This window comes from Lepidothrix coronata, unplaced genomic scaffold (genome assembly GCF_001604755.1).
Source record: "Lepidothrix coronata isolate B3197 unplaced genomic scaffold, Lepidothrix_coronata-1.0 Scaffold174, whole genome shotgun sequence".
Classification (NCBI taxonomy): Eukaryota; Metazoa; Chordata; class Aves; order Passeriformes; family Pipridae; genus Lepidothrix; species Lepidothrix coronata.
In genome coordinates, this window is record NW_016690354.1 from 746,229 (window position 1) to 762,109 (window position 15,881).

The window sequence follows — 15,881 nt, forward strand, 5'->3', positions numbered from 1 at the left end:
CATCCTGCATGGCCTTGGAGTTTAGGGTTTGCAGCTAGCTCAGTGTCCCTCATTTACCCTACCTCCTGAGAATCTGCAGGCTGACAGCTGTGAAGTAGGCATAGATAACTTCAGAGACAAGCACATGTCCCCAAAGCCTGCAGATAGAATTTTTTGTGGTATTCACAGACTGTTTCATATGTCAATATGAGAGTAGCATAATTACCAGCTGAGAAACTGCAGGAAATAAGCCAAGATTGAATGAACGAAATGGAAAATAAAGAAAAGAGTAGAGGACACACACATTTTAAAACAATTATGGAGGTATGTATTCATGTGCTCGTGGGAGCCTGGGAATATATAAGAGATTATGACTGCAAAGGAATGAATTCAAGGACCAGTCTGTGGGGAGTATTTTTTTTCCCTGTGACTTCAAACTTCTCTCAGAGCTCACAGAATTTTAGTCAGCTGGCATGCAATAGAGGTACGACTCCCCTAAGGAAACTCTTCCTCAGCTTACTCTGGAAAAGCTCCTGGGAGAGCCTGGGAGGCAGAAGGCTGCAAGCAGAGGCGAAACCTCCTCCTCATTCTCCTTGAGCCACGGAACAGGTACGTGGAGATGCGTGTGAACGCGGGAGCGTGGTGGAAAGTTGAGCTTTTGACTGTGGGAGAGATGAGGGCTCCAGTGACTTAGAGCTGCAGCCTTTAAAATTAACACAGATGAGGAAGTTACACTATAAATAAAATATTCTGTGTTTATGAATAGGCTGAAGAACTGGCTAAACACACTGTGTAGATGGCTTTATCCACACAGCTGTATATTTAATCCATAAGGGACTTGCACTGCAGCGAGTTAGATCCCTTATGTTAAGGAGGCACTGGTTAGTTTATAACAACACAGTTGTCATATGCAGAGTTTGTTATTCTTCTCTGTGCTTACAGCAATGAAAGATGGGGACATGTTTGGGCATTTTTTCTTTCTTCACAGGACTTCAGTCTATTTATGGTATCACTGCATTGTAGTGCTGTGAACCAGGAGTATTGCAGAGATCAGCATTGTGCACTGATTAAATGCCATTCGCCCATCTCTCTGAAACTGAATCCTAATATAGCCTTGGGCAAATCACACAGTCCTGGGGAAAAATGACCAAAAGGCTGTTTGGCTCATCTGCTCTTCTTACTATCAGCACTGTCATTGAGCTCTCCCCGTTGGGGCAAGAGGTGTGGGATGGCAGGATTATTTTGCTACTCTTAAGATCTTGACAGCTTGAATGTCACCTTGGGTGAATGATGACTTACTGAGAGGGTTTTGCTGCATCTGGACTGTTATCAAGGCAATTAACATTTAGACAATACTTGGAACTGGTAAAGTTTTAGAAAATCCTAATTTTATAAAAGTCACAGATAAATTTATAAAGCCAAAGCCTCTTGTATTTTTGATAAAAGTGTAGATATGTTTCCCTTAAATAGAATCAAAAGTTTGACTTTCCACAACAGTGGAAATCTGTTTGTGTTTTTTTTGGTTTTTTGTTGTTTTTTTTAAATAAGATGTTATCATTTCAACTTTGAAATCAACTTATTACTCTAAAATGCTAAAATCCTTTCATTTTCAATAACAAAAATTCACAACCAGTAATCTCTTTTTAAAGCAGATGGTTACATCTCATTGACCATATAGTTGCTCGACTTTTTACTAATACAACGATGGATGGTTTCAATGGGGAATATCAGTATCGTGCAACCATGTCTTTGAGAAATAATTTTCCTCACCTCATTTTGTCTCCTGTCAGGTCATATAAATTAAATACACCTTTTCCCAAACACTGACTTAACTGCCAATTAAAATAAAAATGCTGAATTAAAAGCCTATTTTTCTCTTTTTTTCTGCACTAGGATAAGATGGTAAGAAATTATTGTTTTAGTTCCTGAATTTGAGTTTCCCCCAGAGCTTTGGTCAACAGGGAAAGTATTTCATGGTCAGATAGTTTAATTTGCAAATGTCACTTTTTGCTGATGTGTCTTCATTTTCCCATCTCCTAGTATCCCTTGACCCAACCCATCATTCAATAAGTGTCCAGGCCTGTGGGTTTCATGCAATTCTGGTTTATTTAAATTTTCTTTCCTGGAAAGAGGAGTATTAAAACATGGTAATAAAATGGGGAATCTGGCTAAACTCTGTGTGTCTGATTAATTGAAAATGTTAATTTTTAGTGGGGACATGCTGTTGGCTAAACACGTAGTACAGGTGCAGATGAAGAGAGGACAGAGAGAGAAAGGAGAAAGACAGTAGCTTCTAAAGACAAGAGAAAAAACATGCTGGGGTCACAAGAGATGTAGAATGCCTTATTTTGACACGTGGACTTGACGCCAGAGAGGTATGAGGCTGCATCTGCCCATGAGACACTAAGCAATGGCACAAGCAAAATGAACTAGGAGAAGCAACTCCTGGAGAAGTTGCAGGGTCTCGAGAGCTGGAGCTGTGCCTCCTTCTCAAAAGCTGTGGCTGAGGATGACATCGGCTATTTACTTTTCTTAATAGGGTTAATATTGAAATCTCCAGCTCCCTGGTAGGACCAATCACCAGGGAGCTATTCCAGCTGAAAGGGAGCAAGACTCATACTACTTCTGCGCTTGCAGTTCAGACCCACTTTCTGAGGCAAAAGTTTGGTTTTTTTACTTAACTGATTGTGAGATACTGGATCCGAATCTCGCTGAATTATTGATATGAGTCGGAACCAACTCACTCTGTGTGTGTGTGTGTAAGGACTGGGCCTAGACCCACAGGTACGTGGTAAGGCCTGCACATCAGGCCTGCTGGGAGCACATGGCAGAGCTGGAAGGCCTGTGGCCAACATGGCTGAGCCCATGGAAAGCACAAGGCAGAGCTGAAGGCCATGTAGCTGAGCTGTCAGTCAAGGCAGACCTGCCTGGTAGCCCACACACACACACACACACACACACACCCCATGTCCCTAGAAACTGTGACTTGCACCCCTTACTCTGGCCTGGAAGGCACTGGAAGGCACTGGAAGACCTGGGAGGGAAAACTAAACTGAGACTCTGTATGAGCTCTCTCTTTTCTCCTGCAACCTGCATCACGCAAATCATCGAATCCTGTCGGTAACTGTTTTTCCTTTTCTCTGTCTCCTTATCTCTTTCTTCTCTCTTTCTTTACCCTTTTAATCTGTTTTCTTCTTTTACTCTTTTCCTTTTCTTGTGAGTAACTTAAAACCAATTAATTGTGTTTTACTAAAGCTGGTATATTGATTCAGTGGAATGGGTTTTTGTGCTGGGTGTTTTAATGCAATGCTTTTTCTTGGTTGTATTTTACTCCTTAAAAACTGTTTGCCAAAAAATCTTATTATTCTCACTACATTGAAATACTTTCTCTTAGAGAAAAGTGTGTGATTCTTTCTCTGGATGCAAATTCAAGGTTATAACAAACCAAAAGGCTTTTTAAAAATCTTAAATGGAATGTATCCACTCTGGGCAGTTTATAGCTTAAAATCTGTAGTGTGACACTGATGTAAACTCTTCTCTGAAGAGTTTGATTCGTATGGCTCAACACAGGATTCAACCCAGAAGCAGTGCCTTAGAAAACAGCAGTGTTATGGATGGACAAACCCTAAAAGTTCTGAAGGTTCAAGACACACAATATATTTTTGTTTCTCTGAAAGCATTAGGAAGCTGCAGCAAATTACAGTCCAGCTGGTGAGAGTCAGTGGCTGGGATTTGCTTTTCCTTCTTGCTCTGGGCCACGCTGGGAAGAGGGTTTGGAGGAGAGGAGATGTAGGTCTAAAGAGGTGCCATTGGCTTCATGTGGCATAGGATGTAATTCAGCTGATGTTGACAGAAACCAAGCAGGCAATGACTGCTAAGGAGACCACTGAAAAATCAGAAAGGGCCTGATTTCACACAGTCACAGGTGCAAACCCTTTGACATCAGTGGAATGGGAGAGCCCTTGCTATTTTGTGCGCAAAAGAGCTTGATTCTCCACTCTGCCAGATGGAGATGAGACTGGCTGGCTGCGGCTCTGAGCAGCCTGGTCTAGTGGAAGTTGTCCTTGCCAATGGCAGAGAGATTGGAACTAGATGATCTTCAAGATCCCTTCCAATTCAAGCCATTCTAGGATTCTGTGATTCTATGACCCAGTCTGTCTGATGAAGGTGATGCTTTGCAGACATGGCTTACCAAGCCCATACCATGCTAATATTTCAACATCACTTCAAGGTGTAAACTGCTGGGTAGCCCAAAGCACAAAAATAGTGAAATTTGGAAATCAGCCAAATGCTTCAGGGTCTTTGAAACTGGTTTCTGTCACATCTCCTTTAGAAACAGAAAAAGGTGGTAAGGACAGCACTGATTTTTCCCAGTGCAGCTGGTGTCCTCTGAGGCTGTGATTTTAATGAAGGAAAGTCCTGAACAGCAGAATCAGTGCATGCCCTTCCCTCCTGCTTTGGCATTTGTTTCTGTCCAGGCTCTTCTTCACGGTTCAGCTGGCACAGCTGCTTGGCCACTCGGTAAAACAGCTTGAGGAACAGAGCTGGCTTATTAAAAAGTGCAACCAACAAAACCTCTACTATTTTTATCCCTGCAAATCCAAACTTCCCAAAGTTCTCTGAACATCCATGTGTAGAAAATGTGAAGTTACAATCATTCTGGTTACTCACTGCTCTTCATTTCAGGCATATTAGTATTCCAAATAAAAATATCCCATTTAATTCTTTTTTTTTCCTCTTGAAGGCCTCAAATAATTGAGGTTTTCCTTGTGAAAGTGTCTGTGCATGTTAAGTGCTATTGCACACTGCTGACAAGGCAAACTCTAAACATAGAGCATCCAGAAGGAATTTAAACCTCTGGACGCCAGTCCCCAACTTTGACAAGAGTTTTCTGCTTATCCCAAGGGGATTGCAGATAGAGCTTAACTTCAGGAAGCATGCCAAAGGGATCAAGTGAAAAACAGCACTGCAGCCAGCTGCAACCTAGGGAAGCTCAAGACACAGTGTACTTGGGGGAAGGTGATCAAAATTAGTCTGATGAGAGCCCAGTCAAGGACAACCAGTCTGGGGTTGTGATAATCCCACTGGCAGGCTGTTCTCCTGAAAACTTAATGTGGATTTGTGCTGGTTTAAAGGTAAACCAGTAGGAGAAATGAACTCAACTCAAAAGAGATTATAAGTCAGAATTACAATTTAGTAAAAATAAAATAATAAATACAATTATTCAGACGAACAATTGGTTTTAGCCCACAGAACTCAGATGTATAACCCAGCGCCCTGGGGCATGAACAGAGTGGTGTTTGTTGGCCTCCGTGCTGAGCCCCACATGATCCCTAGAGTCCAAAAGTAAAAGGAGAGGAAAAACTTGTTGTTGTGAGTGATGGTTGCAGTCCAGTCGAGGTTCTGGTCTTCCTCTGGATCTCATAAGTGGTACCAGAAGTCCCAAGACCCCAAGATTATATACCCTCAGGTTCAGGTAGGAATGCCCAGTACCTCCCCCAGGGCAGGCAGTTCCACAATGAGTGATTGTGAGTCGTGAGTATGAGAACGGGAACATCCTCCTATCTCACAGGCCTCTTAACACCCAGCTTATAGCCTGAGGGGTCAGATGTGCTCTGGGCAGCTGCTGCAAATGGTCTATTGTTAACAGTTTCTGGGAAATGACATGGAGGGTGTAGAACACACAGTTTGGGTTACATCCACACAGTGATGAACTGGTCCCAGCTGTTCTAACTAGGACGGGATTTTTCTGTCCATTGCACATAATCATGACCTAACCTGTTGTTTTTGTCATAACATCTTCATAACTAAACCAGCAGCCTGGTCTAGAGGAAGGTCTCTCTGTCCGTGGCAGATGGGTTGGAACCAGATGATCTTTTAACCCAAACTATTCTGTGATTTTATGATTCTACGATTTATGCCTCTCATTTCAGAGAGCATTGCAAAGCAAACGAGATGCTAAGAGCCCATCTCTGAACAGAAAAAGAGTTCTTTAGTCCAGGACAGGTTTCTGAATTCTGGGCTTTATATTTATCAGCCATGAATTTTAAACTTTTAATCCTTAAGTGTTGTTTCCCTGAAGATGCAGAGAGAGATTTAGGTTCAGGAGGCCACAATGCCCCCAGGAATGTAACTCATAGACACAAAACCCTAAAGTAAACACGTTGCCGTGCCTCACACATGCAGACAGACAGTGGCAGTGGCAATAATAAGTCACTTATTCCCCCACCAAACCCATGGCCCAGTTGTGGCAGTTCCTCTGGCAAAAATCTCCCCATTTCTCAACTTCTGTCTCAAGGAAGGGCTTCAGGATGTTGCACAGCAGACAACTCTATTCAGAGAGGAGTGTGGAGAAAGACAAGCAGCATAATTAAAACAGACACTGTTCCAATTAAGGTTATTTCACTAAAAATACCTCTGTTCTGAACTTATGAGTGAGTGCCTTGGCATCCTGAGAAGCTGAAGAACAATTCCATTGGTGCCAGGACTGAATCCATTTTGAAGATCAGGATATGGTTTTTAAAGAGATAGTAAGTGGTGTTTGAGGATGCAAGAAAACCTTGAAAAAACGTAAATGTGAAATATTCCATCTTTTTAGCCCTGAGGGCTCTAACTTGGCAGTTAAAAGTCTTGTGTGGAAAAGGATCAGACCCTGGGGAGTTTGGTTTGTGTTTTGTGTGTTGTCTTGTATTTAACTCTCCTTGGCACAGGAAGACATCTGTGTTAATTGTCTAAGCAGTAACAAAAATTACCTGTGGGAGAAATTTGGAAAGTGCTGCTGTTATTAGCTGCAAGCAACATCTATAAAGTAGTTTCAAGGTTATTATTGTAGTAGGGATGGAGACAAGTATTGTTCGGGAATGGGAAATGGGAAAACTGGGATTAAACCCTAATTATTCCATGGTTTCAAATGTGTCTTGAGGCAAATGACTGTTCTTCTCTGCCTTTGCCCTCCATTTGTTAAGCGGACATGCTGACGTGGTTTGCATACCATGCTTTTTCCAGACATTCAATTGTTTGACACACTTAATAAGACTCCTTGGGGATGATGTTCACTGATCCCACTTATATTTTTCAGCTGGGGATGGGTGATTTTGAAGTACTGTGATGGAAAGCGGTGACACTCAATAGGTTTCAGAGTTCAGTCTTGCTCTCAGGTATGCCGGGATTTTTATCACAACTGCCAGTGGGAGCAAAGTGACACTGAGCAAGAAGTTGCTTCAAGTCTGAGAAAGCTTCAGAGCAGTAAAAGCTCCTTTAGGTTGAGCTGTTGCTACTGCTTCTCCCAGATTGTTTTTGTAAGCTGTGGTTACAGACATCAGTGCCAGCAGGCAGGGCTTAGTGGTGATGCTCTCTGACACCAGGGTACTGCAGGCCCTGTGAGCCCTGAGCTCCACGCTGGGGGAAGGGCGGGGGGCTGTTCAGACCTGCCCAGAAGGTAGAGAGGAGGGGGACGCAGTGCTGTGTCACACTAGGTGTTACTGAGGAAGGTCTAAATGTTGTCTGGAGAAAAGCTAATCAGGAAAAGCTCCTCAGCTGGACAGAGAACTGAAAACCACCCTGGGAAGGGAATCTTCATGTTCAAGAAGCTTGGGGTGTATCATGACAGCTCAGGGGGAAATAGCCCTAAAAGACGTGTAGATGTGGCACTTGGGGACATGTTGTAGTGGGGGTCTTGGCCATGCCTCGTTAATGGTTGGACCTGATGATCTTACAGGGTTTTTCCAACCTAAATGATTCTATGAGGAGTAGCTTACCTTACTCTGGTCAGAGTCCATGTGGTCTCATATTGGAAGAGACCACTATGTCCTAGTGCTTTTCAGGGTGTGACAGTCACCTTAGAAACACCTTGAGAGACAGCATCCTTGCTTACTACAGATGTCTTACACAGCAAGCCATTACATCAGATTTTTGTGTTTAAATACATCAATTCCCCAGTTGCTTTATAAACTTGAAATGCAGGAAATTTCGAAGCATGTTAAGATCCTCAAATGTGTCAGGTTTACTATTTAAGAAGCAAAGGGATGATTTTTTTTTTTTTTTTTTTTTTACTGATGGTGTAACAAGGGAAGACATTGCAGAGTGCATGGGTCACATGCTGTCCAGCAGGGTGGTGTCCTGTTGTGGGTAATATCCTCAGCTTAATTCATTGCATCTAAACAGAAAGCTTTTCTGTTTGAGGACTAGATGACCTTTAAAGGTCCCTTCCAATCCAAATTATTCTATGATCTCCTTTCAGATGCATTTAAAAGCCTGCCCTGACCTGAGATGTATAAAAAAACTAGTAAAAAATGTTAGAAAACTAAAATTTGGACAAAAAGTTCTCAGTCCATTCTTTAAGCTGCTTGTACTAACTCAACAAGGATGAACATGTAAAAGCTCTTTGGTACCCTGGGACTAGATGAGTAGAAAATGTTGTGGATAGAAGTGGAAACTGTTCCCAATGGTAGTTGTTTCTGAGAGATGCCTGTTCACTTTGCTCAGAACTTCAAAAACCCCAAAACTCAGAACCCCCAAACTTCAGCCTAGTGGAAAGCACCTGAGCTGCCTCTATGGGCAGAGTGTGGGTAACTCAGTCCTGAGTGGTTGTCCTTCTCCATGATGCCAGACACACTGCCCAGCATGAGTATCTGGACTTCACTGAGTGGTCTGAGTATCATCTAGGCAGCAGCTGAAATCACACTGGGACAAACCAATTAAATGCCTTGGACCTTCCTTTCAAGGGCTCATATAAATCTCTTTTCCCACCAGACTCGAAGGAATGCAAGGCTGCAGAGGTAAATCGTTAAGCTCAGAGATGAGTTGATTTATTGCGCTGCTTGTCCATCTCCATATTTGATGATGATCTGGTGCCAGCTTTCACATGTGTTGACCACTGTGTCCCAGTTGAAATCTAACAGTAATTAATTTTACCTGCAGAACCATGAGACTGTACATCATCTTCTTACTGGCAGTGGTGAATACAAGAACCGCAGAAGGGACATCCTGTGAAATGGTAAGGCTTTACTCAGGCCCCTTGAAATCCTGAATGAGACTGAGATTGCCATGTTACAGGCACTGTACAAACAGCTATAATCTCTGACAATGGGAATCCCCCAGGACCAGACTCTCCATGATGGCAGAGATGGGATTTGGGCTGTGTCCTTGTTGTAGGGACAGCACATAAGAGTGGTGGAGTGGGTGAGGTTGGAAGAAGGGTCACTACCTCCGTTTTTCTCTAAGAGGGAGCTGGCTAAAAGAAATCTGACCTGATTTCCCAAGACCAGACAAGGATTCTGTGACTGAGACAGAGAAAGAACTTAGACCTAAAATCAACTCCTTTATATCAAGCCCATGTTCTTTGTGCTTTAAATAAAGTATCTTCTGTGAAATGCATCTATACCAGCCCTTTTGTAATAACAGGGAGACTGACCTCCTCTGCCCTGACACAGCATTGCTGCCAGGGAAGTTGTACCTGACTTCTGCTGGAGGGAAATGAAGTGACAAAGCCTCTTGACCTAGTACAAAGTTTGTTCCTTGAATTTTTGTGAGCACCTGGAACAGTACTATGAATGTTATTCAAAGCAGAACTTTCTCCCTTCCCTATCAAAGTGCTTCTGATTGTATCAGGCCATTTAAGAATAACTTTTTTTTCCTGAACGTTGAAGCTGTTCAGCACAAATCCTCAAGAATTTCCAAAATAGGGAAAAAAATTATTTGCTAGCTGTACACAACTCCCTTATGGGACTCATTCCATTCCTGTCCACCCTGATGTTTTGCTGCATTTCCTGAATTCCAAAGGAATTAAGACCTAGTATATATAAAAAGATCTTGGGAAGGTGTCTGGGCAGCTCAGCTCATTGGCTGGAGAAGGAAGACTGATGAAGCCACTGTCAACATGTCAGCTCGGGTCCCATGTATCATAGTCATATGAAGGCTGGGCAAGACGTGCAATAACCCAAGCAGATTCATCCCCTCTCATTTCTTGGTGGGTCACAGACCAGGCTGACTGCTGAGGAGTAAACACATGCTTGTTTCCACCACTCCTTTGCTTTCATCAAGCCAACAATCCAGAGCTGTGTGCAGCTAAACTGGGATAAATTTAGCTCTGACAGAAAACACACTGCAGTCAAGGTCTGGGATGCTCATCTGATATAAATTAACAGCTCAGCATTGCTAATGTCCTTTCTGATTGTCTTCCTTCAGACGATGTTTGGTCCTATGGAAGGTGGGTGTAAATCCAAACACAACTTAAAGAAAGAGGGAGCTACTGGATTAACTGATGGTCCGTTGAAGTCCTGCATTATCATTTTTCGTCACAGCCTTACTGTTCTACTTGATACCTTCCCTGTGATGACACTTTAGAATAGCAAAAACTCAGAAATGGAAACTTTCATTCCAAGTCTCCTGGAAGAGGAATGAATCAGAAACTTATGCCCTTCTCTGACTCACCACTGGTGCTCCTATCATTGAACTAGAGTCCTAAAAGAGGAATTGAACACTTCCTACCAGACTCCCCCCCCACAGTACTGACATGCACTGATTGTACCAGTTATGGCACATCTACTTATTGCAAGACAACAAGGCACAGCTTAAATGTCAGGAGCTTCTTCCTAACTCATGTTGCCTTCCGCAGGCAGGTAGGGCTTCAACTTGATCATGTTCACATCCCAAAGAATGATGTTTCTGCTATTTCGTGTTAACTGGCAAAGGATAAGCTTTGAAATAATTTATAGAAGGGAGAGGATTTTAGGGAATTCTATTTTACCTTGCATTGAGGTGATGCAAGAATATGTGCCTAACTGGTTATCATAGGTCAGCTGATGTGGGATACCTGGGCAAACTGCTAAGGTTTGGCTGTGTAGCTGGGGAGTTCTTCCGAGACCAGTCGTGGACACCATTCAGGTGCAGGTCATTGCCAAGTGGCTCCAGCCCAAATTCTTTGGTTCAGCAAGTTCATAAGTTGATAACATAGAACACAAGTGAAGGCTTGGATCCAGCCACTTTTTTATAGGGCTCTTACTAAGGTGAATGACAACTTCCACACAGTGCTGAGCAGTGAAGAATTGGAGTCAGAATCCGAATGATGCTCAGCTTTTGAACTGTTGGGTCATTTTTTGCCAGCACATGAATGGGACCAGACATTGAAGGGGTCAAGTGCTCCTCACCCTGCAGTACTTCTTGCCAATGGATGTGGAATAAACTGATGACAGCAGTGGCAAAGATGATGAAGTCAGAACATGAGTAAAAAAAAGCCTGAGACTTTTCCAGTCTCAGGCTGCCAACCCATTGGGCTAAGACGTGAGAGGAGGAGAGATACATCAAACAGATGCTGTTTGCTCCAATCCACTGAGATGTACTTTATTTTTCTTTCTACTGCTGATGAGAATGACATTCACGCTGTTTGAGCCTCAGGGGAAAAAAGATGGTGCAAAATACAAGAAATCTGGTGAGGATGAAAATAGTCAGTGAAAAAGAATGAAACTTTAAAAAAATAATGGGAGGGGAAATGTTATAAGAACAAATATCAGATAGTAGGAGGTACAGATTTGATCAGTCTCTTTTATTACTGGGAAGGTTCTATGGATGTAAATTCAAGGCCAAATCCTGCAAGATACTTGGTGATCTGGGACTGACTACTCACCCATCAACTTCAGTGAAAACCTGCCAACTGGCATCAACAGGAGTTGGATCAGGACTTTGCTAAGATGCTCATTGCCCACAAGGAGTGGAGGGGGTTTAACACTTGTTGAGATCTGGCTCAAAGTGTGGGAAGAAACCTGGCATCTGCCTTAGGCTGTGAAGCACCTGCTGCTTTCTCACTCTGTATTTTTGTATCCTTCTGGCTTCTCCCTCTTCAACAAACCAAACAAGAAGAGGCTTCCTTCTTGTGCCTTGGAGCTAAGCCAACTCAGGACATATTTTAGCTCAAAATGAGCAATTCTATGGGGACTTTGCAGTAAAGAAATAATTTCAGGGAGAAGCCAGAAGATTTCCTTCTTTTTTTCCTAATTTTTTTTATCTGGGTGAGATTTAAGTGACTTGGAGGGGGAAAAAAGGAAGGTGTTCAGGGTTTAATAGTCAATTACTTGGGATCTTTGGGAAAAGATGTATCACATGAAGGAATCGGAGCAGTCTGTATGTATCTAGAGTTTGAATAAGCACTTAATGCTTCTCTGGCATATTTGTGTGTGGTCTCCAAAATTCAGATGATGCAAAAGAGATTCACAAAACATTGACTAGTGCCCCACTTCTCCTAAACAGATCTGCCACTTAATTCACCTCAAAGTTCACATGAAACAGAAGGGGCTTAATATTTTTTACTTTAAATGTTTCTTTAAAGTCTGAAAAGCATTGTGTCATGGAATCTGGATTCTGTTTCTCCACTGAAGTTAAGATTCAACATATTTCTTTCTTTACTTCTTTCTTTTCTGATCTTTTCATGAACACTGTATGCCCCAGACACCCAAATATATTCATAACAAGAGTTTTCCTCCAGTGAACTAAATGCTGCTTAAGCCTTTCACATTCCACTTCCTCGCACTACTGTATGTTCTCCTTAATAACAAAATATAGCTTGACATTTATGCAAGGATGGTCATGTTCATGTTTCTGATTTTACTGATGAACATACACTCTAAACTTTGGTCTGGGCACAGACTCAATCCTAGCTGCAATTAAACAGACTTGCATCCGGAAGATAAATTTAACTTTGATGCTTGTTTTTTTCATATATCTGCTGCTGAGAATTGGCCTGAAAAGACATGACCCTCACTGCACATCACAGCTTTTTCTCTCTCAAAAGCTGGCTTTACATAATTTGTCTTTTCCATATTGTATCATGGGTGTCTTGTATGGCTGGTTTCACAAGGTGTGCTCCCCACGCAAGAAGAAGGAAACTGGAGCCTTAGGAAAAGGGTAAACACGGATAGTAAAAGCAGAAGAGTTTAGAGATTTTCATCAGAAATACTTCAGTTGTTAAATGACCAATTTGGTTAAAGACGCATCGCTTAACTAAGCCATGGCTAAAGGAAGACATGATCAAATATCTGAGGATGTGAATATGAAAGGGAGACAGGGTTTGGGCTATAGGATCCTTTTATGTTTTTCCACTTCTTTGCTTTGGGACCCATGCTGCCAACAGAGTGAAGCTCTTCTAAGTAGTACTTAATATTTCAAGTAGAGTTTGAAAAATCCGATGCAGTGACAAAGTAAGAAAATTAAACATCAGAACTAAAATGAATAAATAGTGCTTGATTGCAATGAAAAAAAGGGCAAAACTTCTTCACTTGGGACTATTAAAATGAATCCAGGATAAAGGTACAAGAAGGAGAACATTTAGTAGGTATCACATGCAGATAAAATGCTACTGTTGTAAGTCAGAAATGTCTTTAAAATGAAATGAGTGCTGTTAGCTGCAAAGAAGTGTTAGGATTGTTGTTCTTGCTGTCTGAGTGCTCAGAGAAAGTGGTGTGATCAGTGTTTCAGAAGAAAGATCTGCCTAGATGCTGAATGTTATTTTCCTTGTATTTAATGCAACCATGTTTTTCATTTGTTGTGTGACAGCCCCTCTTCTCTCTTTTTCTGGCAGGCAAACTCACAGGCATTTTGCCACAACAAAGACCTCCACCAAATCCCTCATGAGCTCCATCTAAATGTAAACAAAATAGATCTGTCTGGAAATCTGATTCAAAGCATCCCTGAAATGCCATTATCATTTTACACTTCCCTCCAGTGTCTGGATTTAAGCTCTAACCAGATAAGCTTCATCACGCCTGGAGTGTTTGCACACATGACGAGCTTGCTGGAAATAAATTTAGCCAAGAATCACTTATATGAGCTTGCTCAGAATGGAACAGAGGGGATTGGACTTTTACCCAAGGTGGAAATAATGGACTTGTCGCACAACAGTCTGTACAATGGGATGGCTGAGTATTTCATCAAACAAGCTCCAACACTGCAGTATCTTTCCTTGGCAGACAACAGTATTGTAATGATATCACACAAGATGTTTCAGGGATCTCCCAGTCTTGTGGAGATAGATCTTCAGAGTAATATCATCATGGAAATAGAAGAAGGTGCTTTTGAGACTCTAGTGAACCTTTCCAAACTCAATCTCTCCACAAATTCAATTACTTGCATCTCCGATTTCAACCTCAGGCAGCTGGAGATACTTGACCTTAGCAGGAATAGCATTGAGACCTTCCACATCACAAAGTCAGATGATGAATATAGCTTAAGATGTCTGGATCTGAGTGAAAACAAATTGCTTCACTTCCCAGTCTTCCTTCAGGTAAATAAACTGGTAACTCTGAATTTGTCAAATAATTTAATCCAGCTCACTGCTGAATCCCCTCATAATAAAAAGGATTACATGGAAAATGAGTGGCTAGATGGTTCTTTTCATCTTCTTGATCAGAAGCAAAGTAGAAACATAAGTTCTCCTTATTTATCCCAGCTTGTATATTTAGACTTAAGTTATAATGAAATCAAATCCATTCCGGATAAATTCTTTGAATCAATGTTGTCCCTTCACACCCTTAATCTCAGTAAAAACTGTCTCCAAGCATTTTTGGTGACTTATGACAATGCATTAATGTCCCTAACTGTCCTTGACTTGAGCTACAATGCTTTGCAGAACCTTCTCTTTGATGCTGGTGTGTTGTCCAATCTGAAGGAGCTTTATATTCAGAATAACCATCTTCAGACCCTGCAATTTGACATCTTCTCCAGTCTTCCTAGCCTCAGACTGCTTAATCTGCAAAGCAACAACATCAGCCTTTGCAGCATGTACTCCGGATTAGCTAAGCAAAGACTTGCTGGAGAGGAAAGTGGTTGTGTATCATTTGTTGATTCTCCTACTCTTCAGTACTTGTACCTAGCTGACAACATGCTGAACACCATACCAGCACACAGCTTCTACAAGACTTCTCTGATTGTCTTAGATCTCACCATGAACCCTGGATTGAAAATAGAACTTAAAGCACTATCAGGACTGGAAAAGTCTCTGGAATATTTGTATTTACATGGCAATAGCCTGATGGATTTAAATATTGACTTGCCTTGTTTTAGTCACCTTAAACATTTAAACCTCTCTGAAAATCAGCTGAACTGGCTACCTAAGTGGGGTAGTGACTCTCCACTGGAAGTTCTGGACCTACGGAACAATAAGTTCAGTACATTACAGAACAGCAACATTTTAGCATTAGAAAATTCACTTAAAAACTTATATCTCACTGGAAACCCACTTGACTGCTGTGGAAACATCTGGCTTTCATAAATGATACAGAACAAAAATGTCCAGATCCCCAACGTGGAGCACTTAACGTGCCAGTACACTCAGAACTTCGGGTATCAGGAAGAAATGTACATTTGGAACATTAGATCAGAAGACTGTGAAAAAGAGAATCTGAAGAAAATCAACATCCTTATTATATTAACATTTGTGTTTGTTTTATCTGTGATTATCATCGGTGCAGGTTCATTTTTTTGCTTCCGCAGGCAAAACTTCAGCCATCAGCTTAAAGCATAGAAACACAAAATGCCTTGAAAATTGCAGAAATTGGGTGCTACACTGGCAGCCTGTATAAATAAAGGGTGAAACTCTCATCTTTGATTTTTAACTGTGGATTTTAAGATGGTTTTGAAGTGCCCCTGAACTGCACCACTGTAATGGTCTGGGTTCCAAGGACCAGAAGGAGAATTTGCCATGTTTTGCACTTGTTTCATTCACATGCAGATCTGTTTAACAAGTTCATACAATGGTAGAGGAGACCACTGTAAAGTGCTGCTGTTATTTTGAAGGATGTGTAATTTAAACCAGACCAAAAGGAAAAGCCCTCTAAGGTCTTGAGACCTGAGACTTTCCACTAAGCTCAAAGCTCATTGATTACATCAGCCACGTAGGAAACTGCTTCTCAAAG

At 41.7% G+C, this 15,881-nt stretch overlaps 1 protein-coding gene across 1 annotated transcript; it reads left to right on the plus strand.

The window, feature by feature from the left end:
* Window positions 1-484: 484 nt before the first annotated feature.
* On the plus strand, window positions 485-15,567 carry LRRC32 (leucine rich repeat containing 32). The gene is given in 3 exon segments (XM_017830068.1): window positions 485-588; window positions 8,899-8,974; window positions 13,550-15,567. Coding segments are annotated over 2 exon segments (2,013 nt in total). The 5' UTR covers window positions 485-588; window positions 8,899-8,902; the 3' UTR covers window positions 15,491-15,567.
* The last annotated feature ends 314 nt before the right edge of the window (window positions 15,568-15,881 follow it).